Below are 23853 nucleotides of genomic sequence, written 5' to 3' on the forward strand. Positions count from 1 at the left end.
TAGTCAAAGAACCATTCACGATCGAACCAGTCAGGAGTCAGAATTCCTATACGTGAATATGAATAGACCACCTAACAGGGTAGGAATTAAAGAGCGACAAAATATCTCTCCCTTATCAAACTTTGGCGCTGAACATGTTAACATGTTTAAAATGTCAAAAATCAAATTGTTTAGAGAAATTAGGTTTTATTGGGGATTATAAACCGACCCAACATTATTGACTCAAAGCATTCTAAAGAAAAGCAACGTTTGGAAGAATTTGCAGCCCGAATTTCAAAAGATTCTGGAAGAAAAGGCTTATTGGGGAGATTATGATTGTGTGCTCATTAAAGAGAGAAAAATAACAGAATTCGTCCAGTCATCCTTTAAGCAATTTATTGATAAATAGGGAACTTATATTCTTGAAAATTAATGTTGGTTAATCAGTCTTATCGGTTAAAGCTTCGATTAAGAAATCATATTTTATTAACAAACTTGTGAGAATTTCAGTAAAATGAAATGTTACCACTATGAGTAAAAGCGGTATTAAAAAAAGGGTAGGCCATTTTCAACAACACACCGGCCTCTAACATTAATACTACTGCTTGCTCAGCTTATCCTAAAAACTATGACTGTTGAGAAGAAGGAAGTTTTCTTCAATCATTTGTCACGAACTGAAAGAATATGAGCGAGTCTTTGAAAATAAGGTATCGAGTAGTATTTACTGCTTTTTGACCCTCTGTAAATTCTTAAAAATTTTCAAAGACTACAAAATAGGAAGTCTTTTGCTGATCTCCCTCTGCCGATAGCAATTTAAACTTTATGGAACTCCTCTCACATAATAAAACAAATGTAGAATATAGGTCAGATATTAATTTTTCTATTCTTTGCAGTCACTTTTCAGGGTGTACATGACTTCAAAAAGAATAATTCCATGATATTTCCATTATTTTTTTGGCAAAAACGCTGAAATCCTCTGACATTCTTTTTTTTATCAATGTTCTATCTACTTGCATAAAAAGGCACATTATTTACCATTGATTTAAGAATTGATCTCCAAGTTCTTAACTCTCCTTTTCGGGAATTAAAATATACTGAGAAAGTTGTAAAAACTTATAAGATTTAGAACGAGTAAGGAGAAAAAAAATCTTGTTTTTAATGGAATTCTATGTTTTTCCTTATATTTTTAGATTAAAAATTTTCTTCTGTTGTCAAATCTTTCCAACCCAGGGCGTCCTATTTCTGCAGTAATGATTTGGTCTTCAGCACTTTTCAAGCAAACCTAAAAGAAAATATTTTAGAACTACTATGGGATCTTACTCGAACTGTCTAAGAGAGACAAACATGTAATACACTATTCTAGCTAGGATTATGAGGCCTGCTATGAGCAGAGAAGAATCTATAAAATTAATACATCTTGCTAAATATTGGAATAGTTTTCTGAAGGCCCCAAGGCAAAAGCGTGTAATCTTTTCCAATGCATATCTTTGGAATAATGACAGCATTCTAAATTTATAAGCAATACTTTGTAGTATGTCTCATCTTTAACTTACTAATCAGGATACTTGTCAAAAAAAGTAACCAACTTTAGGGCATGTTGGAAGTATACAGTTATCTTGCTGACACTGAAAATGAATGCAAGAAATAGGACCTCTTGTCTCATTCTAAAAGTCAGCCAACTTATTTAGTGCAGACTCTGTCATCTGAACTTCCCTATGTTTCATTTAGTTCATTTCTATAATTCATCATTATGAGAACTTATCAATGGAGAAGTTTCACTATTGTCATATTTTGGGTGTTCTCAACTATTTGAAACAAAGGCAATGCCTTTGCATCTTTAAACTACTACATTAAAACCAGAACAGAGGAGATCGACAGCTCTCGTGATACAACTACCTTTTCTTCATTTAGTTCCATCAATTTTCAAGCAATAAAAGAAAATAGCTTATAAATTATTGAGATTTATTACTACTCAGCCGAATATAAAAAATAATAAAAATAAACCAATTCCACAATAACAAGGTAATAACTAGGTATTTTAGTGTTATAAGTACATTCCGTTGACAAGAAAATCTGCATCGTGGGAGTAGCCTGATTTTCCACCACGACGTAAACGCCGGCGTATCACTCTCATTCGACATCCGACAATAACGACCATCAGAGCAGTGACCAACAGACCTGAAATTAAATCATAGCCATTATCAGCATTTTCCTAGTTCCTGGCTGAACCAAATAATAACGGAAAGAAAAAATCATCAAACATTATCATGAAGAAAGTAATACATTAACATCTTAGTTATTTGCGAATTAAATTATCTTCCTCATTTTTCCTGAGTTTATTTTCTTAAATTTATGATATAAAGCTGTAATTTCCAGTAACTGACCTGTGTGTATGAACTCAAGGTCTATTGGATGGAGTGGTACTTGGACTCATGTATGTAATCTGGGGTAGAGCTGCCAGCGCACTCAATGGGAACTAGTTAAACCCAATTAGGTGCGTGCAGAGGAGTAGAATTTGTAACTGACTCAATAATCGATTATTTTTGCTATGACAGTTCGCCACAAAAGGAAGGATTATCGTGTAAATAATGACAGCATCAAATATTTCGAACCCAAAATGTAACCACTACAGAAATAATTTGCAGGGTTCATGCTTTCCGAAGAAAAAAACGAAAAAGTTGAATTGAGTTTATAAAAAGGGTTCAGAGAAGTATGAAAAATTCAAACTTGTTTAAGTGGCTATTTGAAAGTTTAACCCATCTGATTGTTAAAGTTTTGAATGCACCATTTCCTGACTCCTGAGGATTTTCTTCAATTGCAACAACTATGCATACAAACTTTAATTCGATATCATGATCACCAAAAAATATAGTTCATTGGTCGCTCCATTTTAAATCAGAGTAAAGACACTTCAAAAAATGTACATAATGCACTGTTGGATTCAACTGCGCATAGATATCATGACTGGCGTTTTATAAAACTTAAACGCAAGTGAGTCTATATAACAGTATGTAATATATGTTTTTTGAACTATTTTTATGCCGGTCTCCAAAAATTTTATTGTAGAGAAACTCACCCAATGTTAAAGATAATATTGCTCCACTTGGTACAGACTTCTCTTCCACGTCTTCTTCAAAAATTTTCAGATTTGGCTCTGCTCCAAACTTTTCCACTTTTCGATGGGAAGCAGGAGGCTTGTGATGGGTGTGATGAGAGTGAACTGTGGAAAACACGGACATTAATGAGTTTTTTCTTTGAAAAAAATCGAAATTGAAAACTTCTGATCATTTACATGCATATTTCTTTAGCTTTACCATATGATAACTCCTACAGAACAAACAAGGCAAAAAGTCCTGAGAATCGGAGGTTTCCTTTGTTCACCGTATACCATTTCGATAGCTGAGTTGAAAAATTCGTAACGTTATATTTCAACAATGCATGTATCCGCTCATGCTCTTTTTTTTTTTACAGGAAAATCAACGAACAATTTCTTTTAAATTTTCCAGGTAGTTTCCTTTGTGCATACTGAACAAAATCGTACAAAACTAAAGAGGAAACATTTTGATTAGTTCTCTTTGAAGAAAATCACACTTAATTAGAAGTTTATTGCAAGAAATGAACTTATTTCAAATTGTAAAGAATTGATAATTCTTCAAGATTTGCTTACTTTTATGCTTAAGAGTAGTTGAAGAAGGCATTTCGGTTGTGAATAGGATATCTACAGGGTTAGCTTTCTTCACCGAATCAGCTGGACGCCTTGCTGGCTTATAGATTGATCCAACATCTTGAGTCTCCTAAACAAGGAAGAAAAAATAAAATTTTAAAAATAAAGCAGACCAAAAACAGAGGAAGATTATTCATTCACTTTATCGACGGTACATCTAAAGTGGGAGTGAGCAAACATCGAGATATCAAACACGTTCTGCTACAATGTACTAGTTTATTTTTAAACTTTTGGCACAAAATACATCATCGATCGATTATACCTAAAAGCACATTTCAATTTTTTTTTTTTTTTTTTTTTTTTTTTTTTTTTACGAAGAACCTATTTTGTAAACCATTGAACAAGGCTAAAAGGAAGCAAACACAAAAGTTAACTGTTCAATTTGACTGATTGAATGCAATATTTCATGTTTGCATACTTAGAGCTTTATTATAGGGTTTGCAAAATTAATTCTTAAGGAAGAAGCAGCTGAAAGGCGGACTTCTTGAGGGCTTTCCAGGCGTACTTGATCTGTTTTGTTGGCAAGTCTCGAGATGGGAAAAATGGGGATGTATTATTACCGTTTGAGAGGTTGTCATAATCATAAATCAAACAGTGAAATTTCTATGTAATACTACGGTAGAATCTCTATTATCCGACATGATTTTTTCACAGCTAAAACATGGCATTATCAGACTTGACACGACGCAAACCGGTTTTTTGGGCAAAAATGAATATATGAGTTGTTTTTGTATTTTTTTACCAATATGTCTTACAAATACAACAGAAAATGAAATTGGCCAGGCTTGTGCAATCTAGTAACAAACAGAGTCTGAAATGGCATTATTTCAGTCTATTTTTGATGGTTTTGATTATCTGACATTTTCGTCATCCAACATCCCCGTCAAAAAGACACAATGCTGCTCATTTATAGATCTCAATACATTAAAGTCTTCAGAGGTTTATAAAAAACTAAATTAAGAAGTATATCAATTACATTTATAAAATGACTCCATTTATAAGATCTTCATCTCAAAAGATTTGAAATTTGTTTACAAAATTACCACTTAAACATAGAAAAAATTAATTACAATTTAATTATTGAAAAATTGAAACAATCAAGAGTCTACTATCGTACTAAATTGAATTTCGAGTGATCAGAATTCAAATCCTCTTTATCATCTTGATGAAAATAATCGCTTTTGATGGATCCAGTTTATCGAAAAAACTACAGTAAATTGAAACAAGCTAAAATGATAAATCCGCATGCAAATCTGGTACTTAATTCCTGGTGAAATTACCTGAAAATGAGCTGGCTGGTGCTGGAAATTATTGATGTTGTTGGGGTGAGCTTGGGATTGAGCTTGAGCCTGCTGTTGCAAACGGGCCCGCGGATCCTCGTAGAAGTAATCATAACTGCCCGCATTTACATTAATTTCTGTTATAAGAAGAAAAATTACACGTTAAGTAAGTACAAATTCAAATGCTCAGTTGTGCTATCCACAGATTTATGTTTTGATGGCTTGATGTTTGTATACCGACAGTTCAAGTCCGAAACCACATATCTCGGTTTGCAATAATGCAGACTTCCTGTCATACTCCATTTTTTTTCTTTTCACTTCGAAAGCGGGGAGAAAATCAAGTTCCAAGCAACTACTGCTCCCATGTACCAGGAACAGGCGGCCAGCTCCACCCCCTGACTATTACAAACAACCGACAGGGGGATTGAAAGGGCTACCCGCACCCAACAATATTTTCTAAATGGAAAACTACTCAGTGGCAATGCTTGAAAACTGCTGTGATTTTTCTTCTCTGTGCGAAGAAATTTCTATGAAAACTTCAATGAATGATGCGGATTTGTACTCCCATAAAAATGTGATAGGAGCAGAGATTTTCAAACACCGCGAACAAGATATGTGGTTGCGAACTTACACCATTGATAGGTTGCCAGAAATTAAATCAGGCATTTGATCAAATGCCTAGGTATAGAGTCAAATTTTGAAACTTTACAAAGTCTTGAATGTTTTCACAAAGAGCCCTGGAGTTTTCAATATTTTGAAAGTAAGAATTCATCAAAGTATTCAAAGTACAGACTAAGTACTGATTCAAATTATGGAAAAATCAAAGGGTGCACTCATCAAACTATCTGTTTTAAAAAAAACGCAGTAAAATAGTAAAAAAGAACAGCACAATTATTTGAAAAAAAAAAAAGCTTACTAACCAGGCGGGATAGCTTTCCGGTGCCAATTAGGCTGCATAGGCTGCGGCTGCTGTTGTAAGTGATTGAAGCCGACATTATTATAATAGTTAATCTTAGAGGACGATATTTCACCATATTGTTGCCCATTCATGGGATTCCTGTGAAAAGTCACCATGATGGTTATATTGAAGTATTAAAATGACAGAAAGCTGAGGGAGAGGGGGGGATCTGAACTGAAAACCAAATGAAGATACAAGAAGTTGAAGTTACTATAAAAAACATGATCAACTGTAAAAAAGTCGAAACTATAAGCCTCAAACTTATGAGTAAAATTTAAAATGACTCGCATTAATACAAAAAATTTGTGTTGCATTTACTGTAAATTTGCTGAGCCTGATTTTAACTGGACTCTTGTTTTGTCAAATGAACGAAAATAATGGGAAAAGATTGACAAAAGATTGATATGATAGTATCATTAATAGTATCTTACACTGACTCCGGGGGCTGATAGTTAGTCATGAGTCCTCCTTTGTGGGTGAAAATGTGCATATCTCCTGGAAGAGACAAAATCAAAGAAAATTCAGTAAATAATCATTTGATGCATCAATTTTACAAATAATACATAAAAAAACTTAGAAGGATTGCAAAAACGATGAAATAGATTTTCTGTGATTAGAAATCCAAAGCGGAGAATATGTTTACCTATTAGGCTTTTTCACCTTTTAACTATTAAAAGGACCAAGTTTGACAGAGATACACCAATTTGAACACACTATCATTATTCATCCACAACCGAAATCCTGAGGATTAATTTTTGCATCCCGTTCCGAGCACATTTCGTATCACTCTAAATGTTTTTTAAAACAGAGGCAAATCAGAAATTTTGTCAAAGAAAAAAATACACTGAATCACAAGGAACAACCAGGAAAGGGTTTGGAACTTTTTACACTCTAGTAAAACATATTGATGAAAACTGCAAAAATGCAAATCTCAGATGCACCGTTCCAAAATCTCTTTTCGGTTTCAGGACATTTTGTCAACAATTTTTTGTCCGCGCACCTGTTTTGTCCAGTAGTTTATGTCCACGCATAAAATTGGCAACAGTGACTTGGTTCGAGTTAAATGTAATATCAAATCGAGGGCTGAGGATCCTTCATTCCAACAATTTTATCAAAAAAGAAGCTTAAAAACAGGATTTAATTGGTCTGTAGCTGGGTGATTAGCGAGTAAAGCAAAGCCACCAGACAAAAAATTGAATACTAGCCTTTTGGCATTGATTCTTGCCACTGAAAATTTTCACCTTCACGTCCGTAAGTTTTCGCTTGATTTAAGAGCTGCTCTGGAGTTTTTCCAATTGGCAAGCCTTGCTGTTCAGCATTGTTTGGCATCATATTCACATTTGGATTATCTAGGAAAGAAATAAAATGATGAATGAAAACTATGATTGATTCAGCGTAAGAAAATTCACCGCAATCATTGAATTAGTAGGTAAAACTTGCAAAATTTAATAAAATGGGTTCATTGATGAATTTTTTTGCAGTAGTGGAAATAAAGGAATGGATTCAAGAAAATGCATTCATCCAATCGGAAACATTAGGGTATTTTATTAGTATTTTTGGGCCTTTGGTCTTCTTGATGATAACAATTGAATCACCTCCTGTAAAAACGTCTGATGTCCAATTCTGTGTTTCAGAATCTACATGAGCAGTTTTATTAACACTGATGGACAAAAGTTGGTTTAACACGTTAAGAAAGTAGAATAATTTGATCAAAAGTCCTGCAAATTAATTTAACATTTACTAACAAGATCGGTCTTATTAATATGTGTCGAGCGGCAAGACGAACTACTGTAATTCTGAAACACTGGGTTGGACATTAGACGTTTTGTATGATTCAATTATTAGACTATTCAAAACATTAAGATTCGTTGAACTTTCGAGGACATACTTACTTGGAGAGATTCATTACCGAGAAAAAATAGAGAAAGAAAACTCACTATACATTTGCTGCTGCCAAGCTATTTGCTGCTGATTCATCATGTTCATAGGACCAGATACGAATGGTCGGACAGGGTCTCCTGACTTATCCGCATGAACGTCAACATGTTGTGGCGCTTTGTTCGGAATGAACCCAAGGTTCTCCACTGAGGGCTGGGATTTCACAGATGAAACAACAGGAGCGGATGTTGGTGGAGCTGAAAAAAATGTAATTACACTCAAGTTTATTCTTTAAAATATTTTGTTGTGATTGCTGATCATTTTTTGATGGATATTAAAAATTTATATAATAAAAAGAAGAAGACAAACGCATTGCTGTTGTCTAAAGAATCAGTACAGGTGGAGATTTTAAGTAAATTTCTTTGAGGCACTTTCCCTTTGTTTTAAAAAATTCTTGAATCTTTTCAATCATTCAATTTCCGATAAGTTTTGGCTTTAGTTTAGAGCTATTGATTCTGACAAACTTTAAATGAGAAAAACATTATAAGAATGCACCTCTAGCGGTTTTCAAGTTTCTGTAGAAATTAATTCATTTTTTACTCTCGTCTTCACACTTTCATAACTGCTAAAACATTTTTGTTCTCCTAATAATTCTACATTGAAAAGAAGAATAAAATGGCAAACCACACAGGAATACGATTTCATTTCATTATTTTGAGAGGTACTGGTAATTTTCAACAACTTCACATTCGTATAACAATTTGAGAGTTTTTCAGATGCTTAACACTTTTTTATATGAAATTGGAAAGCAAAGACCAACTAGTCCAGTGGGCTGATAAATGCAATTAATAAGCAAAGAGATGGATGAACGAGAGAAAGGGAAAATGGAGTGATCCTATTGGTTGAAACGGATGGTCTTATAGACTAAAAAGGAAAATGATGGACAAACTAAAGGGTCTCTTGGGGGTTGCTGTTAATTAGTCTACTACGTACCTTGTTTGTCCATTGCAACCACCTGCTTCAACCGATAAGATCGCTAAATTTTCCCTTTGTCTTCTGTGTCTATCGCTTTCTTTTTTCAATATCAGCCAAAACTAAATGTACAGGTGCTTTCATACTCACCAGTTGTTGGACATCCAAGTTCTGGAGCTTCATCACTCCCATCAGGGCATTGTGGGATTCCATCGCAGGCATTGTAAATGGCTAAACATTCTCCTGAACTATGACATTCAAATTGATTTCTACTGCATTTACTGCCAGCAACTGAGGATAAACAAAATAGAATGTTACAAGGCTTAGGAATGGATCAAAAAATTTTCCGCTCACGGCTAATGAAACTTTGCTCCCCCCTCCCAATGATGATTCTCAAAGGAGGGTTTAGGGGACCTTTGCCAGCACGAGAGGGCTTTACAGGTTTTTTCTGGGAGAGTTATGAACTTTACAGATCTCAAAACATATTGTATGGCTAGTTTGGTGCAAATATCTGTAGGATTTTGTTGGTCACACATCTAGATTGACATCTTGATTGTTTAGAAAAGGAGAAAAGTGGAATTACTCATATCCCTGTTGTGATCACTAATTCAAAGGCTTACCCTTTTTTTCCCTTTTTTTTTTTTTGACCGACAGTCATTTACACCAATTTTTCCTTCCTAAACCTCATATAATGAGAGCCTTGGAGGACAAGGCGCATGAGTGCAGTTTTTGCTATTTCGAGAAATATATATTTGAAGTTTCCAAATTACATAGATCTTTATGGCGGATAGAAAGTTCAAACTGACTTATTGATGCTTAAAAATTGGAATTCAGGGGTGAATTGTTCACGGAATATGCATTAAGACTAGTTTTATTTGAAATTGTGAATACCTACCTCAATTTTTTTAAAAACTGCACATATGCACCTGTTCTCTAAGCCCCTCAATTATAAAACATTATTTTTCCTTGTTGTACCTTTTTCTCAGTATAAAAAATTTATTTTGTAATTAAAAAAATCACCCTGTACGCTTCGATGAAATTTTTCAAAATGTAAGTAAAGTTATTTAGCATTTCTCTTTGGTTGACTTTTGTTTGGATCCGAAAATATATAATTTTGGTTGCAAGAGAGCCCAAGAATTTACTTGCCAGACAAAAACTTCTAGAGACTGCTAATAAGCACGATTTAAGTGTATTTGTTTGAAAATTACCTTATTGACAGTACTGCTTACCTGGAGAACCGAATTCAATAACAGTAGGAAGGATCTCTTTGCTGCCTTTCTTTGCAATTGGCGTCGTGGTTTCCACGATTTGCACAATTGGAGCTTCCGGTTTTCTGCATCAGAAAATGAGTCACTAAGACAAATTCTAATCAAAGAACATAGATGGAAAAAGCAAAATAACTCACTCTCTTAATTCTACATTATGGTTCAAGACATACAGAATATTTTTTTGGATTCATTTGAAATTTCTCAAGACAATTCAGGGATCGACAACTGTGCAAAGTCTTTCATTTACTTAGGAATAACAGTTTACTAATCCTAGAATCTTGTAAAAGATTTCATCTTTCCTTTGGGAAATCCCATACAGCTCACTTAGCAGCCTTAAGTACGCCATGTAGCATCATAAAAAGGACAATTTTTACAGAACTCGGGTAAATTTAATCAGTTTGACTTTAGAAATATATTATATTCTTACACGGGAGTAAAATTATTTGCCACTGCAAAAAGTATAAAGTATGGAAGAAAATACATTGCAAATTTTAAGATGGGTAGAGTCCGGGCCAAAAAAGTTATGTTTTCAGAGTGCTACAGCAGATCCACTACCTTGATTCTTGCATTTACCTCCAACACTTAACTGAGGACAAATGGTCTTCTGTTGCTGTTCGAATCGTCAAACGAATTAATTTTACCTGAGTTCCATGAAAATTATCGTTTACATAATGCTACCTTGAAGGCGTCCTTGAACATCCCTTGACCAAAATGTAAACTATATATCAATGGCCAAAGTGTAAATACACATACCTAACTCTGTGACATTGAGGACTTCCTGTCAAACTTTACTTTTTTTTTTAAAAACTAGGGAACATTATTTCTTTAAATCTTCTGTGATTTTTCCTCTCTTTAAGCAGGTGTATATTTCCAACGGTAAAGTAACCTTGATTCTTTGTGAACAAATAAAGTAGGAGCAGAGATTTTGAAATACTCCAGAGGAGATACGAGGGTTTTGCACTTTTGCCATGAATATGGGCCCCTCCTGAGAAAAGAAGCTACCTACTTGAGGAATGACACTGGATATAGCCCCGAGAATGGCAAGATAAATCTTTTTCGGCCCAACATTTCAGAAATTCGTCTTGCACACCCTGAGTTTCACAAAAAAGAGTAAAATTTACCATCGGACTCTAATTTTCAAAGGGAACATAATGGAATTAATGCGCACCGTAATCTGAGAAGTTCTTCTTCATGCTGGCTGTGGGGAATCTGACTTTCAAGTTCGATTAATGGCCTGTTGACAGTGAGAACTGCACTACTGTAGTTGTGATGGTGAGTGAAATTGCATTTGAAATCATCAGGACTACCACAATTGAAGAGGTAACATGTTCCAGGAGTCTGTGAAAAAGAGTCAAAAGGTTAAAAAATTAAGTATCTAGAGAACACTGTGGAGAAGGCAAATAAGATTGGTGCTGTAAAAGAGCACTGAGCCAATCTTTTGGGGAAAAAATTCAACTACATCATACTAAGAGAATGAGATATTTAAATTGGTTTTGATAGAAAACATACTCTTTTGAATAATCCCTCTTTTTCGGGGATGCATTACCTACCTTGTAACTGTTGTTATGATGAAAAGTGAAGCTTACTCCAAAATGTATTCACTGATTTTTTTGTAGCATTGATATTAGAAGAAGGAAGCAGCACATGTTCTTTGATCGCATTCATTTTAGAGGTAAGCGGCAAAGTAAAACCTGCATGTTTTTGGAAGACTCGCCAGAGCAGCTGTAGGTATCACAGGAAAAGGCAGGAGAAGCATTCGGTAGGGGATGGAATTACCTTGTAACTATAGTTATGAGAGGTGAGGCTTACTCCAAAATGTATTCATTGATTTTTTATGTAGCATTGGCATTAGGAGAAGAAAGCAGTAAGTACATGCGGTCTTTGATCGCATTCATTTTAGAGGTAAAGCGGCACTTCTCTTGCTCACATTTCAAAACGTCGGGTACACTCTTCATGGTAAACTACAAAGTACCACATAACACTTTACAAAAATACAAGAACACTATTCAGAAAAAGCTGCGTGATTTTAAAGTAAACATTATTGAATTGGTGATCAAGGATGGTTTCGAGAGCACAGAATTAAACTGAACATCGATGGAAAACCGTCGGTGGCTCAAGTAGGTACAAGCGATCAACCCAAGGAAACTTATATGCAGGAACAAACGTATAAGAGACTGAATTTCTGAAATAGGTTTCACAATGAGTGGAAATTATTCCAAATAGTATGCATATTATTCATGCGTAAGGTCGGTAAGGTGTATGATTCTTGGCACAGATAAGATAACGAACAAAAACATAACCTCAATCTAACCATGACTCCGCGCCTCCGCGCGGAGACCGCGGAGACCATGCGGAGACGGGATCGTAGAGGGAGTAGAGGGTGGACTTAGAATACCTAATTAATTTTTTTCCCTGAGAAAGTGAATTTTTTCCGGACATGGAATTATTACTTAAAGTTTAAGGCAAGTTTGATAGAATGAAACAAATTTGTACGACAGAATCACATTTTAAATAAAAGGAAACATTACTATTTAATGTTGGAAACTGTAAGGAAATGTTGCCAGATAGTGCTGAAAAATCGGCATATTGCTCTGTTTAAACTCATAAAATATCTACACTCTACTTTATTGTACAATCTGGTAACATTGTCGCGGCTATTACCAACACACTCTCGCACGATTTGGCCAGGAATGCTAAAGTAGGAATTGGACTTGGTCAGCAAAATCTCTCAATCCATGGTGTCCCCGAGAGGAGAGCACAATTTCGAATTTGATGTCAAATTACCAAGATTTTATCACCCTGACTTATTAATTGTGTGCAAGTTTATGGCACGCTGCGGCGCGGCGCGGCGTGCTGCCAGCTCGAAACCTCGAAACGCGCGCTGACGCCTACAAACCTAAAGGGATACTTCAAGCATTGCGCAATGCGTGAAGTAGTCCTTTAGGTTTGTAGGCGTCAGTGCGCGTTTAGCGCTGGCATTACGCCGCGGCTCTCCCGGCGGGCGGGCGGTGAACGATTTCTTGCGGGGAGAGCTCCTTGGCGGAGGAACTCGTGAATCGCATAATTTTTTTTTAAATTTTTCTTTTAATTTTCGACTTTTAAAATTATACAGGAGTCGTGTGAGGTAATTAATGAAATCTCAACGCTAGATGAAGTGTAAAAAGGAAAGGCGGGTCGGGTGCCATGCGCGCTGCGGACGGCGCAGGGCGGTTCGTGGAATTCTCCCCTGTGTGCTCTGCTCTGGCGACTGCAGCCCCATGAGTCCGCAAAATTAAAGTACCTACCCGCGGCATAAAAAGGCGCGAAACATCATCCAATCAAATTCCGTAAATTCAATTTCTGGCAAAAAAAAGGCGCGAAACATTACTTATTTTGAGCTTCACGGTCTGTTACGGATCTTGAGTTAGGTACGTTGGTTGGTGGGGGGGGGGGGGGGGGAGACAAAAATGCTCTCGATAACTCCATTTCCCCCAAGAATTTTTTTTTTCAGTGACTTTCACACGTTTTCCTGTAAAATTCGTGTATTCGAAAACTTCTTCACTGCACTAAGAAAATTCTTCAAATTTTTCACCGTAAAAACCTTTTGAAGAGCAACTGTATGCCGAACAAAATCGAAAGATGTTCACAGAAATTTTTTTTGATGGCATGCAGCTCAGATCTAGGTACTTTTAACGTCAGATCCAGCCATCTCGATCCGTTTTGACGATTTGACCCTATACATATCGCTAAAAAAGGGAAAAAATAAGGAAATTATGTTCAGAAGTCGAACATTACAAGGGGGCGTCGAGGCGTGTGGTTATAGGACCGTAAACGACTCAATTTCCAATTTTTTTTTAAAAAATTCAGACCTGTAAATGAACGAGGAGTGTGGGGGAGGGGGGCGGATATGAAACAGTAGAGATAAATACCTTCTCTTCAAAAACGAATACGTTGCACGTGTCCGTTTGACAGCATATTCTCAAGCAGTCGTCACGTGACAGAACGTCGCTGGCGCTGAGGTACTTGGCACCCATTTTGATTGAATCCTCGGTACGGATGATTTTGTCCCGGTGCACGGCGAAATTCGACGAACAGGAGTCGAGGTTCACCCCGTACCTCTTGTTGACCATTCGCTTGTCCTTCAACTCGGAGTCGAAGATCCCCGAGTCGGTATATTTCCCGGGTCTCGGCTCGCACTTCACCACATCGTTCCCGATGAAAATCATGAAGGGGTACAGTAAGAAAACAAGTTCGAAATCCATTTTCATTTTCGGGCTGTCAACTTGTCTGCCTTTCCCCCGACTAGAGGAGGCGTGTCATTCAATAATCTATTGCTTTGAGGATAGGAATATAGCCGTGTAATAGAGATATATTCCAAGTTACGCACGAAGAATGTAAATATGTTCGATGAAGTCGCGATTTCCTCTCTTATCGAATTGGGTGGGACTCATCTGCAACAGATATAAAAGATGATATGCAAAGGTTATTAAAAAGGTACAGAAAGTGCAAATGTGGTTCAGAGTGGATATACCACTAGGAACTTTGAGGGAAGGGGGGGGGGGGGCAGAGGGACACATCGTCAAGGGGGATCTAGAAGACTTTAAAAAACACCGTTGAGGGTTTTTGTGGGACTGACTCAGTTCTAAAGTAGGGAGGTCCGGGGAGCCTCCTTCGGAAAATAAATTTATACGACGAAAAGCCGTCACGGTGCTAGATTTCTGGGGGGGGGGAGGGGAGGGGGGGGCTGCCCTCCGACCCTACACTATTTCCGCCCATGTACCCAATAGTAGCACGGGTTGCTAGTTTGTAATAAACCACAATTACATCTAGATTCTAGAGTCTAAAGGATGTAATATAGGTAATGATTGGTTTTGTAGTAGTGTTGTTTTTGTTGTCTAGTCACTAATTGAAGGGGCTCCTCTCGTTGAAATGTATTGCAATAAAATTGAAATAAGCTACATTTTTAGCATTGCTAATTACCTAACTTTCTCGCACACAGAGCTCATTTTATTGATCCTTTGAAATCGACATGTATTAACCAGGTGATGTAAACCCTGGTAAAAATTGGCAGTAGAATCTGTGTTCCAAAATACCATAGACCTACATCCGACTGTAAGATTTCCAATAGCTTCTATAGCCGGCAACACAATTTCTTATAGCCTTTTATAGCCGATGGCGATAAAGCAACAGCCTGACGATAAAGTGTATGCTAAACATTACTAATTATACGGATGCTAGGACTTAGTGAGTTTTTGGACTAGGTACCGCTCTCTTTTTGGGCCGTAGTATCTTGATTTATTTTGCGAGGAAAGCTCCGTACTTTTGAGGGATGCCTGCCATTCCTAATATCTTGGAGCGCCTTCAATTTCGTACGATACTGTGCAATACCTCTGGTGTGAAATAGTTGCTTCAAGCGAGCTTCAAGCGTACGCTGCGGCGCGGCGCGGCGGGTGGGCAGCCAGCGCGAAACGCGCATTGGCGCCTACAAACCTAACAGGGATACTTCACGCATTGCGCAATGCGTGAAGTATCCCTGTTAGGTTTGTAGGCGCCAGTGCGCCGCCGCTCTGCTTTGTGTTAGGCTCTAATATTTAATCTCGTGGAGTCAGCGTTGTTCAACTCATGACTTTGAAATGTTTGCACACTCTGTATGGATTATTCTCATTTTAATTGATGAAAACAAATATGTACCTAGTAAAGGAAAATATAATGTGCGTTTTGTAAATGTTATGGTGACTCCGTACAAACTTAAAAATTTACAAAGCACACGAATTTCTACTTAATTTCTTATAGCCTTTTATAGCCGAAGGCGAAAAGGCAACAGCCAGGCGATAAAGTGTAAAGCCCGGCGACAGGAACTATATAGCCCGGCTGTTTAATTTTTTATCGCTTCGTGTAGCCCGGCCGTATGATTTTTCCCACTTTCTACAGCCAGCTACCTATATGATTTTCTATCGCCTTCTTCAGTCGGCTATAAGAACTCCTATGGTATTTTGAAACGCAGCTCCTATCGCCAATTTTTATCAGGGAATAAAATTGCAATTACATAAACATTGTAAAAAAAATTGCGATGTCATAGCATTAAAGTGCAAAATTGCTTCGGTAACTTCGTTTCATAAACCTACTAGGGTATCCACACGTTCTCAGTTTTCAAAGAAAAATAATAAAAGAAAAAGAAGATAAAAAATAGATGACTGGCTCTACCTAAGTCCCGCAAGGATTTGAACTTTAAACTGGCTCATCTCATATAATTGAGGTCGCTCATGTTTGTTTTTCATTAAAAGTAACCCGGCCCGAATATAATGTAAACAATATGTATATAATGTATGAATACGTATAATATATGTATAATGTATGATTTTAAGTCGGGGGCACTATAGAGAGAAAGGAATTTTTAGCTTCTGTGCTTACATCCCTTTTGAAAAAGTTTTCTTCATAGGGACAGTATAAAGTATATCAGATATTATTATGTCGTTTAAAGATGTATATCCTCTTTCTTCTCCGATCGATCGTGGAGACCTCTCTGGATACAACTATTCGTGCTTCGTTGTAGCCTATATTGCAGACACAAAAATTGAAGGCGCACTGGTTTTTCGTAAACTTCCAGCAGAAGCAGCGTCGCGCTAGAGAGGAAAACGTAAGCAAGGCCCTTTGTTGTAGAAGCTCGTTTTATTAGCAACGGCAGATAAGTTGAGGAATTGGTGAAAATGTTTTCATCAGTGTCTACTTAGGGCCGTTTCTTGTAAAATTTCGGTCCGACTACTTAACTGCGTGAAGCGATTAGGTGATTACTGAAACTAATTTTTTTGCCATCATATGTGAGACCTATATTTACTCGAGCCATAAGCTTCGTTTTGGGCAATTCCCTACCTTTAACCGCGCTTCTACAGAGGATACAAAATAACCGCTCAAGCTCTCGATTCGTAATATCCTTCAACCACCCGCCGAGGAGTTCTCAAACATCTCGAACAGCCAGCCATTATACGCGAGAAAAGCCGCGAAGAAAAGCTGATCCTCACCTGGTAGGGTAAATACTGGCGTGGGTGTTCCGAAAGAAAAAAACAGCGCTCCTCATTCAAGTTTGGTAAACTAAAATGTACTTAAGGGTGTGCCAAAACATCATCCGGAACATTTTCAAATCCTTCCCTGCACATATCCAAAACTCCTTTTGCGCAATAATGCACGGCAAGACACTGGAGTTGACGATTTCACCTGGCACCAATTTGGGTTTCCCACATTTAACACGGGATTTCGACGGGATTGAATCGCGAATTAATACGGACGGGGTGAAACGCGTAGTTTCGGATGGCTGCGTATTCACGGGGAAACTAGTGACATGGCGAAACTAGGTTAGCGGAGAAAACGATCGGTTGTGGAAAGACGGGTGCGAGGAGACATGCGGAGAAGCTTTTGTGGGCCAGAGAAAATCAATGAACGGAGGCGCTTTCCATGGGGGACGCTCCTGGCGAGTGGCGCGGCGAGGAGCGCTTGGCTGTATCGGCAACCACCGCGCCGCAGCTATACGTACCGCCAATCCACAACCCCCCCCCCCCCCTCCTCCCCATCTCGATTTCTAGATGGATCACTGTGATCCTTTTTCAGTCTAGTACCTATCTGTGCAGAGTAAGTGAAACCCCTCCTCCCCCTCCCTCCGCATCGCAAGTAGCACAGATGGATCGCATTTAGCAAACAGGAACCAGCGCAATTACAGTGTTGTTAAAATGTTGCTTCTTCATAATATTTTATCACATTTTGCAAAAAGAAACCAGCGCGATTACCTATATTGTTTTCAAAATGAAAAATACTCAATATATGCACAACATTAAAATTTACACAATTATTTTCCTTTGCAATTAACAATTTTTAGGTAGGAAGCGCGAAATATTTGCTGATCTAGGAGATTTTTTTGATACCTAATAATTATGAGGAAGCAAAATTTTTACAACACTGTAATCGCGCTGGTTCCGTTTTGCTAAATGCGATTCAATTATCTAAAATATCTCCCAAAATAGCAAATAGTTTTTGCATCCCACCAAAAAATTGTTAATTTTAAAGGGGAATAAATCTGTAGATTCTAGTACTGTGCATATTCAGTATTTTTAAAAGAAAAGAAGAATTTGCCCGATTTTGAAAACACTGTACCTACCTACCTAATCGCACGCTGGTTTCTTACTGCTAAATGCGATCCGGATTACAATGAATTGCAATCGCAAGGTAAAGTAACTGCTACTATCTCGGAGTGTAGAAGATGTTGCCTATTCGCTGATTGAAGGGGCTCTTCTTATTGAATTATTTGCAATGGAATTGAGATTAGTTGCAATTGAAGCGCCATCGCCATCAGGTGCAGAAAGGGCGTTTCTTGGTTGCGTTGCAGTGTCTCAAAATCTCCGATATAACGTTTCATCCATCATAATCAAAGCGAATGTATGTAATTTGTGGTAACTTTGACTGAATAGGTATTCTTCACGATTTTACGGTGCTGAAAACGTAAAATTTTAGAAAATTCACCCAATAGTCTCCTCTCTGAAATGAAAATTAGCACTGAAGATTCTGATACGCCGCAACTAAGAAATGCCCTTTCAGCGCCCAACGCCTCAATTTTGTTGCCTTGCAAATTACCTGCCTTTCTCACATAGGTATGGGGCACATTTTGTCGATCGTGTTTAAAATCGGCTTTTTTTTTTTAACACAAATGATGTGTAAATATTGCAATTTTATGGTAAAAAAATGCAATTTTATTATTATGCTGCAAACCTCCTGTCATAATTTATCCTTTCAATGGAAACGACTTAACACGTCAATGCTTAAAAATTCCGTGATTTTCTTCCTCTGCGCGAGGGAAATTTTAAGAAAACTTCTAGGAATAATGTTGATTTGTTCTTCCTAAAAAAAAAATAAAATAGGAGCGGAGATTTCAAAAGACCGCAAACGAGATACCTACGTTGGATGCGATTCAAAGCACTCGTTTCGCAATGATGCTCAACTTCTTCCCAAGTATCATTTTTCAACCGAAAAATCGAGATATATTGCAATTTTATCGGCGATAAAATCGCTGGGATCATCAGCATCTGACCGATTATCCTCGATCTTATCGGGATAAAATCGCGATTTTATCGCCCGGCAATTTATCGCGATAAATGGCGATTTAATCTCAATTTTATCGAACCAAAAATTGCAATGTGTAGCGATTTAATCGCCATAGATCGCAATTTTTAATGCGATAATGGCAACACAACGCCTGGATGCAACTATTCGTGGTCATGGGATGTCCGCATTGCATATACAAACAATTGCAGGCGCTATGGCAGTCTGAATCACAAAGACTGGGCGGGCTCCAACTGTTAGTGCTCGAGAAATGCCCGTGTTCAAGCAGGTAATTTTATTCCGGGCCGATTTTTTTTTGGGGGGGGGGGGGCTATTGACAGGAGATAGTCCCAAGATGAGCCTGTTCTATTCAGATCTTGAAAATATGACTAAAGTTCTTTTTCTTGTTTTTTACATATATTCTGTGATGAAATTATGAACTTTTTGATCTGAGCACGATACAATTTACATTTCTTGTCATAGTTTATTCTAGAGCTCTGTCCAGCCACTTTTCATGATTTTTGTGAATATGGACAGAAGACAGTCCCCAGACAAGCCTATACCTACTCTATTTAGATTTTGGAAATGTGGGCCGACGTTTTTAAATATTACATGATGAATTTCAGAATTTGAGCAAATTTTTCTCGGAATTTTGACTTCAGTCTAAATATTCTCAGAAAACTTGAAAAAATATTTTCTAAAAATTTGGAAAGATCAACATTTTCCCTGAGTTACTTTAATGCTCATGTAACTGATGTTGGCATTTTGATGAACTATCCAGAGCGGCAGGAATCAAATCAGTGCATATAACTCAGAATCCACTGCATTCAAAACTTAGGGATTCAATTACAATTTAAATAAAGTCAAGAATTCGAACGAGTTCAAATTCGGACAAGTTTCAAGATGGAGGATAGGGTGAATGAGAGAGACGGAAAATTTATTTTAAAACTGATTTTATTAAAAAATAAAAAGATCAAAAATAAAATCATGAAACTATTTCAAACAACACATTCTATCAACATCAAATAACACAAAAATAAAAACAAGATGAGTGACTTCATTACAGGTGATACTTTATCAAAACGCATTAATGACACAAAGGAAAGGAGTGGGAGGGGGGCTGAAATACAATTCAATTATTTTAGATTTGATAAACAAAATTTTGATCCTCTTAATCAAGAGATGGCAAGACAGAGCTAGAAATTTTGTTTTCTCGTTTTATCGTAGTATGAGGTATAAAATATATTCTGTTTTTTTTTATCAATCAAATTAACTACAGAGATTCTTAAGGCCTTGGAATCCTGTCCACGTATGTAGCGAGACTAAAGGCACAGCAAATACACAAAAAATCAATATAATCTATCGACAGATGGGAAAACTACTTTCCCGATGTAAAACTGGGCTAAAATTGCAGGCTGAATCTGCTAAAATCAACAATGACTACGGGAAGCTGTGTGAATGTTACAAAGGCGGTGGTGAATTTCAAACTTCCCGATTGTAGCCAAAATGTTGTTGCATTGTCAGTTGGGTGAAGTTTACATCTGCTGCTGAACCTGCATTACTTGAAATGCAAATATTTAGGAATGGATCATTTCTCTACAGATCAATTCTTTTGCGATCACTTCGTAACAGGAAGTTCGTCATATAAGTGAAGAACAATAATGGGGAAATAGGGGCTCAGTAAACTTTTCAGACATATCACAATGTATAAAGGCCATAAAAAGTAGACAACCATTTTCAAGACACTTCCTCAAAAGATAGTACTTAACAGTTGAGTAAAACGTGAAAGGAATAAAAGACTGGTTCCTATCATCAAAGCATACAAATTAAATAAGAGAAAATAAAAATATATTGATTATAGTATGTGTTGCTGGTGCAATACAATTGCAATTATTGAAGAGTGTAAAGAACTGAAAAGGTTACGATTAAAATCTATCATCAATGCGCTCAGGTAGCAACCTATTACAGAGAGTGTTTGAGGAACTATAAGAGAAGAAAGAGAAAGCACTCATGGTAGATATGCTTGATAATGCACAAATGTTAACCTTGTTAATCTCTGACTGAGCAATCAAATGAAACTAATAAAACAAACAGCGACAATAGATACATAACCGCTTTGCCACCAGAAGATTTCTTAGAAACGTAACTCTGGCGATACAGAAATAAGATGGCAACTAAAATTTTTTGCTGTCTAAAAGAGAAATTTAATTGCTGAAAGCTTCGGAAGTTAACTTTTAGAGAATCAAATCAACAAAAGTCACCAAATAAAAAATAAAGTAAAATTCGAATTTGACAAACATGCAAGTTTCCAGCAATTCTAACATAGACTTAACAACAAACACTATATAACTTGACACGAAAGTTCCTATTAAAAATTGATTTTTGATATTTTACAGTGGTGCCGGATAAAATTTTAACTAATTATAACACTGAAGTCGGCTTACAAAGCTCTGTATTAAAATTTCAAGACACTTGTGATGAGGGAATCTTACATAAATAAAAAAAGCAGTCAAAAAATATATTTTATGAAGAGAAAGTGTTCATGATGTTGTTTCCCACTTGTGTTTGTTTATTCCGTCCATTCATAGAGGCACTTTCAATTAAGTCTTCTATTTTTTAAAACTAGACCTCCAGGTTGAGAGAAAATAAATTTTTCCAAGATGAATCTTCAGTAATAAACTATTGTTAATTGGTCCAGCTACACGGAGAAGATAAGTACAAAAACTTCTGCCAGGAATTTATGAAAAAGTTTGAATAATCACTAGTATTTGTTATATATACAAGTCTGCAAAAAGATTCTCTAAAAATCTGGAGACACTTCTTAACAATTTAAGGTTTTCTTGTAAAAAGTCTTTCAGAGACAAGTACATATTCCAGAGCAAAATCGTGTTTTATAAGGCCACAAGAACAGAGCAATGATTACACTGGCGGAGAAAAGGAAATTCAGAACGGTCGATATACTCAAGTAAAATTCAACTTATCACTTTTGACATACACAAAAAATTGTGAGATCAGTTATCATTAAACCAATGAGACAATGAGGGGCAAACCAGAAAGTTGGACAGGTTCAATTGTCTACAAAAACACCTGCATGATATAAAAAGAAAAAAAAAATCAAATCAAATCAAATCGATCATTTTGTCACTCATTTAGCTTTCATTTTTCCTGAAAGTTTTTAAAGCTATGAATAAAAAGTTCTCTTCAGAAATCTTTGCGTTTCATTACTGATTTCGTGGCAAACAAATTTAAACTGAGTTGTATACATTAAAATGCTTGAATTAAAAACTACAAGTCCTTGAAAACTACAGAAAACAACTTAAGTGCAAGAGTCTCAAGGAATATTGTGAATTAGTGTAAAACGTCTCATACCAAAGTATCATTAAAAATACGGTTTAGAACTGACACTTGATCATTGAGTCTATGCTTTGATCAGATTGTCTGATGACTAAGCACATATTTAAGTTTTCATAATGGTCACATGTTAGGAGAAAGAAATTCTTGATTGATGGGTAAATCAATGATGACCATATTGGAAAGTGTATCTTCCCGTAACCTCCACGTTTAACCTTAACAAATTGACTTTAAAAGGAAGGTGAGAGAGTGACTTTTAAATGAGTATAATTTGACTTTTTTTTCATTTGAAATTTTTCAGCGATTGATGAGCATTACAATTTCATAGTAGTAGTAGTGCAGAGCAACTGTCGGAGAGATGAGGGTAAAATAAAATTAAACTCATTGATTAACAACAGCTTTGAGAAATTCCTACTTGAAATGAAACGTGCGAAGACTAAAAGAAGCTGCCTTACCTTCATAAATTCAAGGAAAAAAACATTCTAAGGATAAAAGGAACATTTACGATTTGTCTACCATTAATGCATAAAGTTAACAAAGAGAAGAAATTTTAAAAATACAAAACAAACAAGGTGCATTCTAAAATTAAAACAAATGATAAAAGTACAGAGGCAATCAGAATTTGAATGCTTCTTAAATTGCTTGAAAAAAAAGAAAAGGAATAAAAACACGGTAGATTTTAAAGAGAGTGGGTTAATGATCCATGGGTGCAGGAACAAAATTGCTTATAACGTAGCATTTCCATCAGTTTTGCATTTTCAATATATAAGTCTTTTGCTATTGTGTCTGCTTTTCTTAGTTTTTCCATCTAAACAGAGAAAAGTAATTCAGGTAAAATCAATAGAGTGAGTGAGAAAATGTATAGTTGATAGGGCTGTGCGAATAATCGCACCGTCGTGAATAGTGAATTTTCCAACCAACATTTTCACATATTCACGCCGTCAAAAATAACGAATTTCTGAGAGGGCAATTGTGAAGCTTTGCGAGGACCTACGCAAGGCTTTCATCCAAGACATCACAAACCGCGGATCTCCTTTGTTCTTTACCTACTTTGCCAAGTTTACAAACAACGCACGCGATTGCAATTGGCCCGCATATCTTGGTTGCTACAAGAGTACCACACATTGAAAGTTAAATAACCAAGACGGAAAGAGTGAAAAGTTCATAAACACATTTTCATTAGCACCAAAAAAAAACAAAATACTAAAAATGTGTCTAGTGATCCTTAGATACTAACTTGACTGCCCGCGCAGTTACCTCTAATCCTCAGAATGCATACATAACTGCAGGAACAGTCAAGCTAGCATCCAGGGATCTTCAAACACATTCTTAACAGCCTAGACTACTATCATAGCATTTCATTGTTTTCTGTGCAGGTGT

General features: G+C 36.5%; 2 protein-coding genes across 4 annotated transcripts in view; both read right to left on the reverse strand.

The window, feature by feature from the left end:
- Window positions 1-358: 358 nt before the first annotated feature.
- Window positions 359-17469, reverse strand: LOC109035830 (uncharacterized). 2 transcript variants are annotated; one of them, XM_019049636.2, is made up of 13 exons: window positions 17058-17469; window positions 13968-14489; window positions 11228-11397; window positions 10021-10124; window positions 8942-9082; window positions 7879-8076; window positions 7183-7290; window positions 6373-6436; window positions 5904-6040; window positions 4984-5120; window positions 3647-3773; window positions 3056-3199; window positions 359-2157 (listed from the first exon to the last, which is right to left on the reverse strand). In XM_019049636.2, the coding sequence occupies exons 2-13, from the start codon at window positions 14304-14306 to the stop codon at window positions 2024-2026; spliced, it is 1803 nt and encodes a 600-aa protein (XP_018905181.2). In that variant the 5' UTR covers window positions 14307-14489; window positions 17058-17469; the 3' UTR covers window positions 359-2023. The 2 variants fall into 2 exon arrangements, with proteins under 2 accessions (XP_018905181.2, XP_018905172.2); XM_019049627.2 differs by having other exon boundaries at window positions 7147-7290.
- A 2589-nt stretch (window positions 17470-20058) lies between these two features.
- The window catches only part of Nin (blastoderm-specific gene 25D), a 40380-nt gene continuing 36585 nt past the window's right edge, over window positions 20059-23853 (reverse strand). For both annotated transcript variants that reach the window (XM_072299718.1, XM_072299719.1), the window contains one exon: window positions 20059-23281. In XM_072299718.1, the coding sequence (XP_072155819.1) occupies window positions 23153-23281 (129 nt within the window). In that variant the 3' untranslated portion in view covers window positions 20059-23152. The remainder of the gene's footprint in view (window positions 23282-23853) is intronic.

Source organism: Bemisia tabaci, chromosome 4 (assembly GCF_918797505.1).
Source record: "Bemisia tabaci chromosome 4, PGI_BMITA_v3".
Taxonomy (NCBI): domain Eukaryota; kingdom Metazoa; phylum Arthropoda; class Insecta; order Hemiptera; family Aleyrodidae; genus Bemisia; species Bemisia tabaci.

Bases quoted from the DNA above. Each gene is read 5' to 3' on its own strand.
- LOC109035830 (XM_019049627.2), bottom strand. From the start codon at position 14,306: ATGAAAATGGATTTCGAACTTGTTTTCTTACTGTACCCCTTCATGATT. The intron at 6,041-6,372 runs GTAAGATACTAT...GACTTTTCACAG, and splicing joins TATCAGCCCCCGGAGTCAGT to GAATCCCATGAATGGGCAAC. The intron at 5,121-5,903 runs GTTAGTAAGCTT...TTCTTATAACAG, and splicing joins CCGGAAAGCTATCCCGCCTG to AAATTAATGTAAATGCGGGC.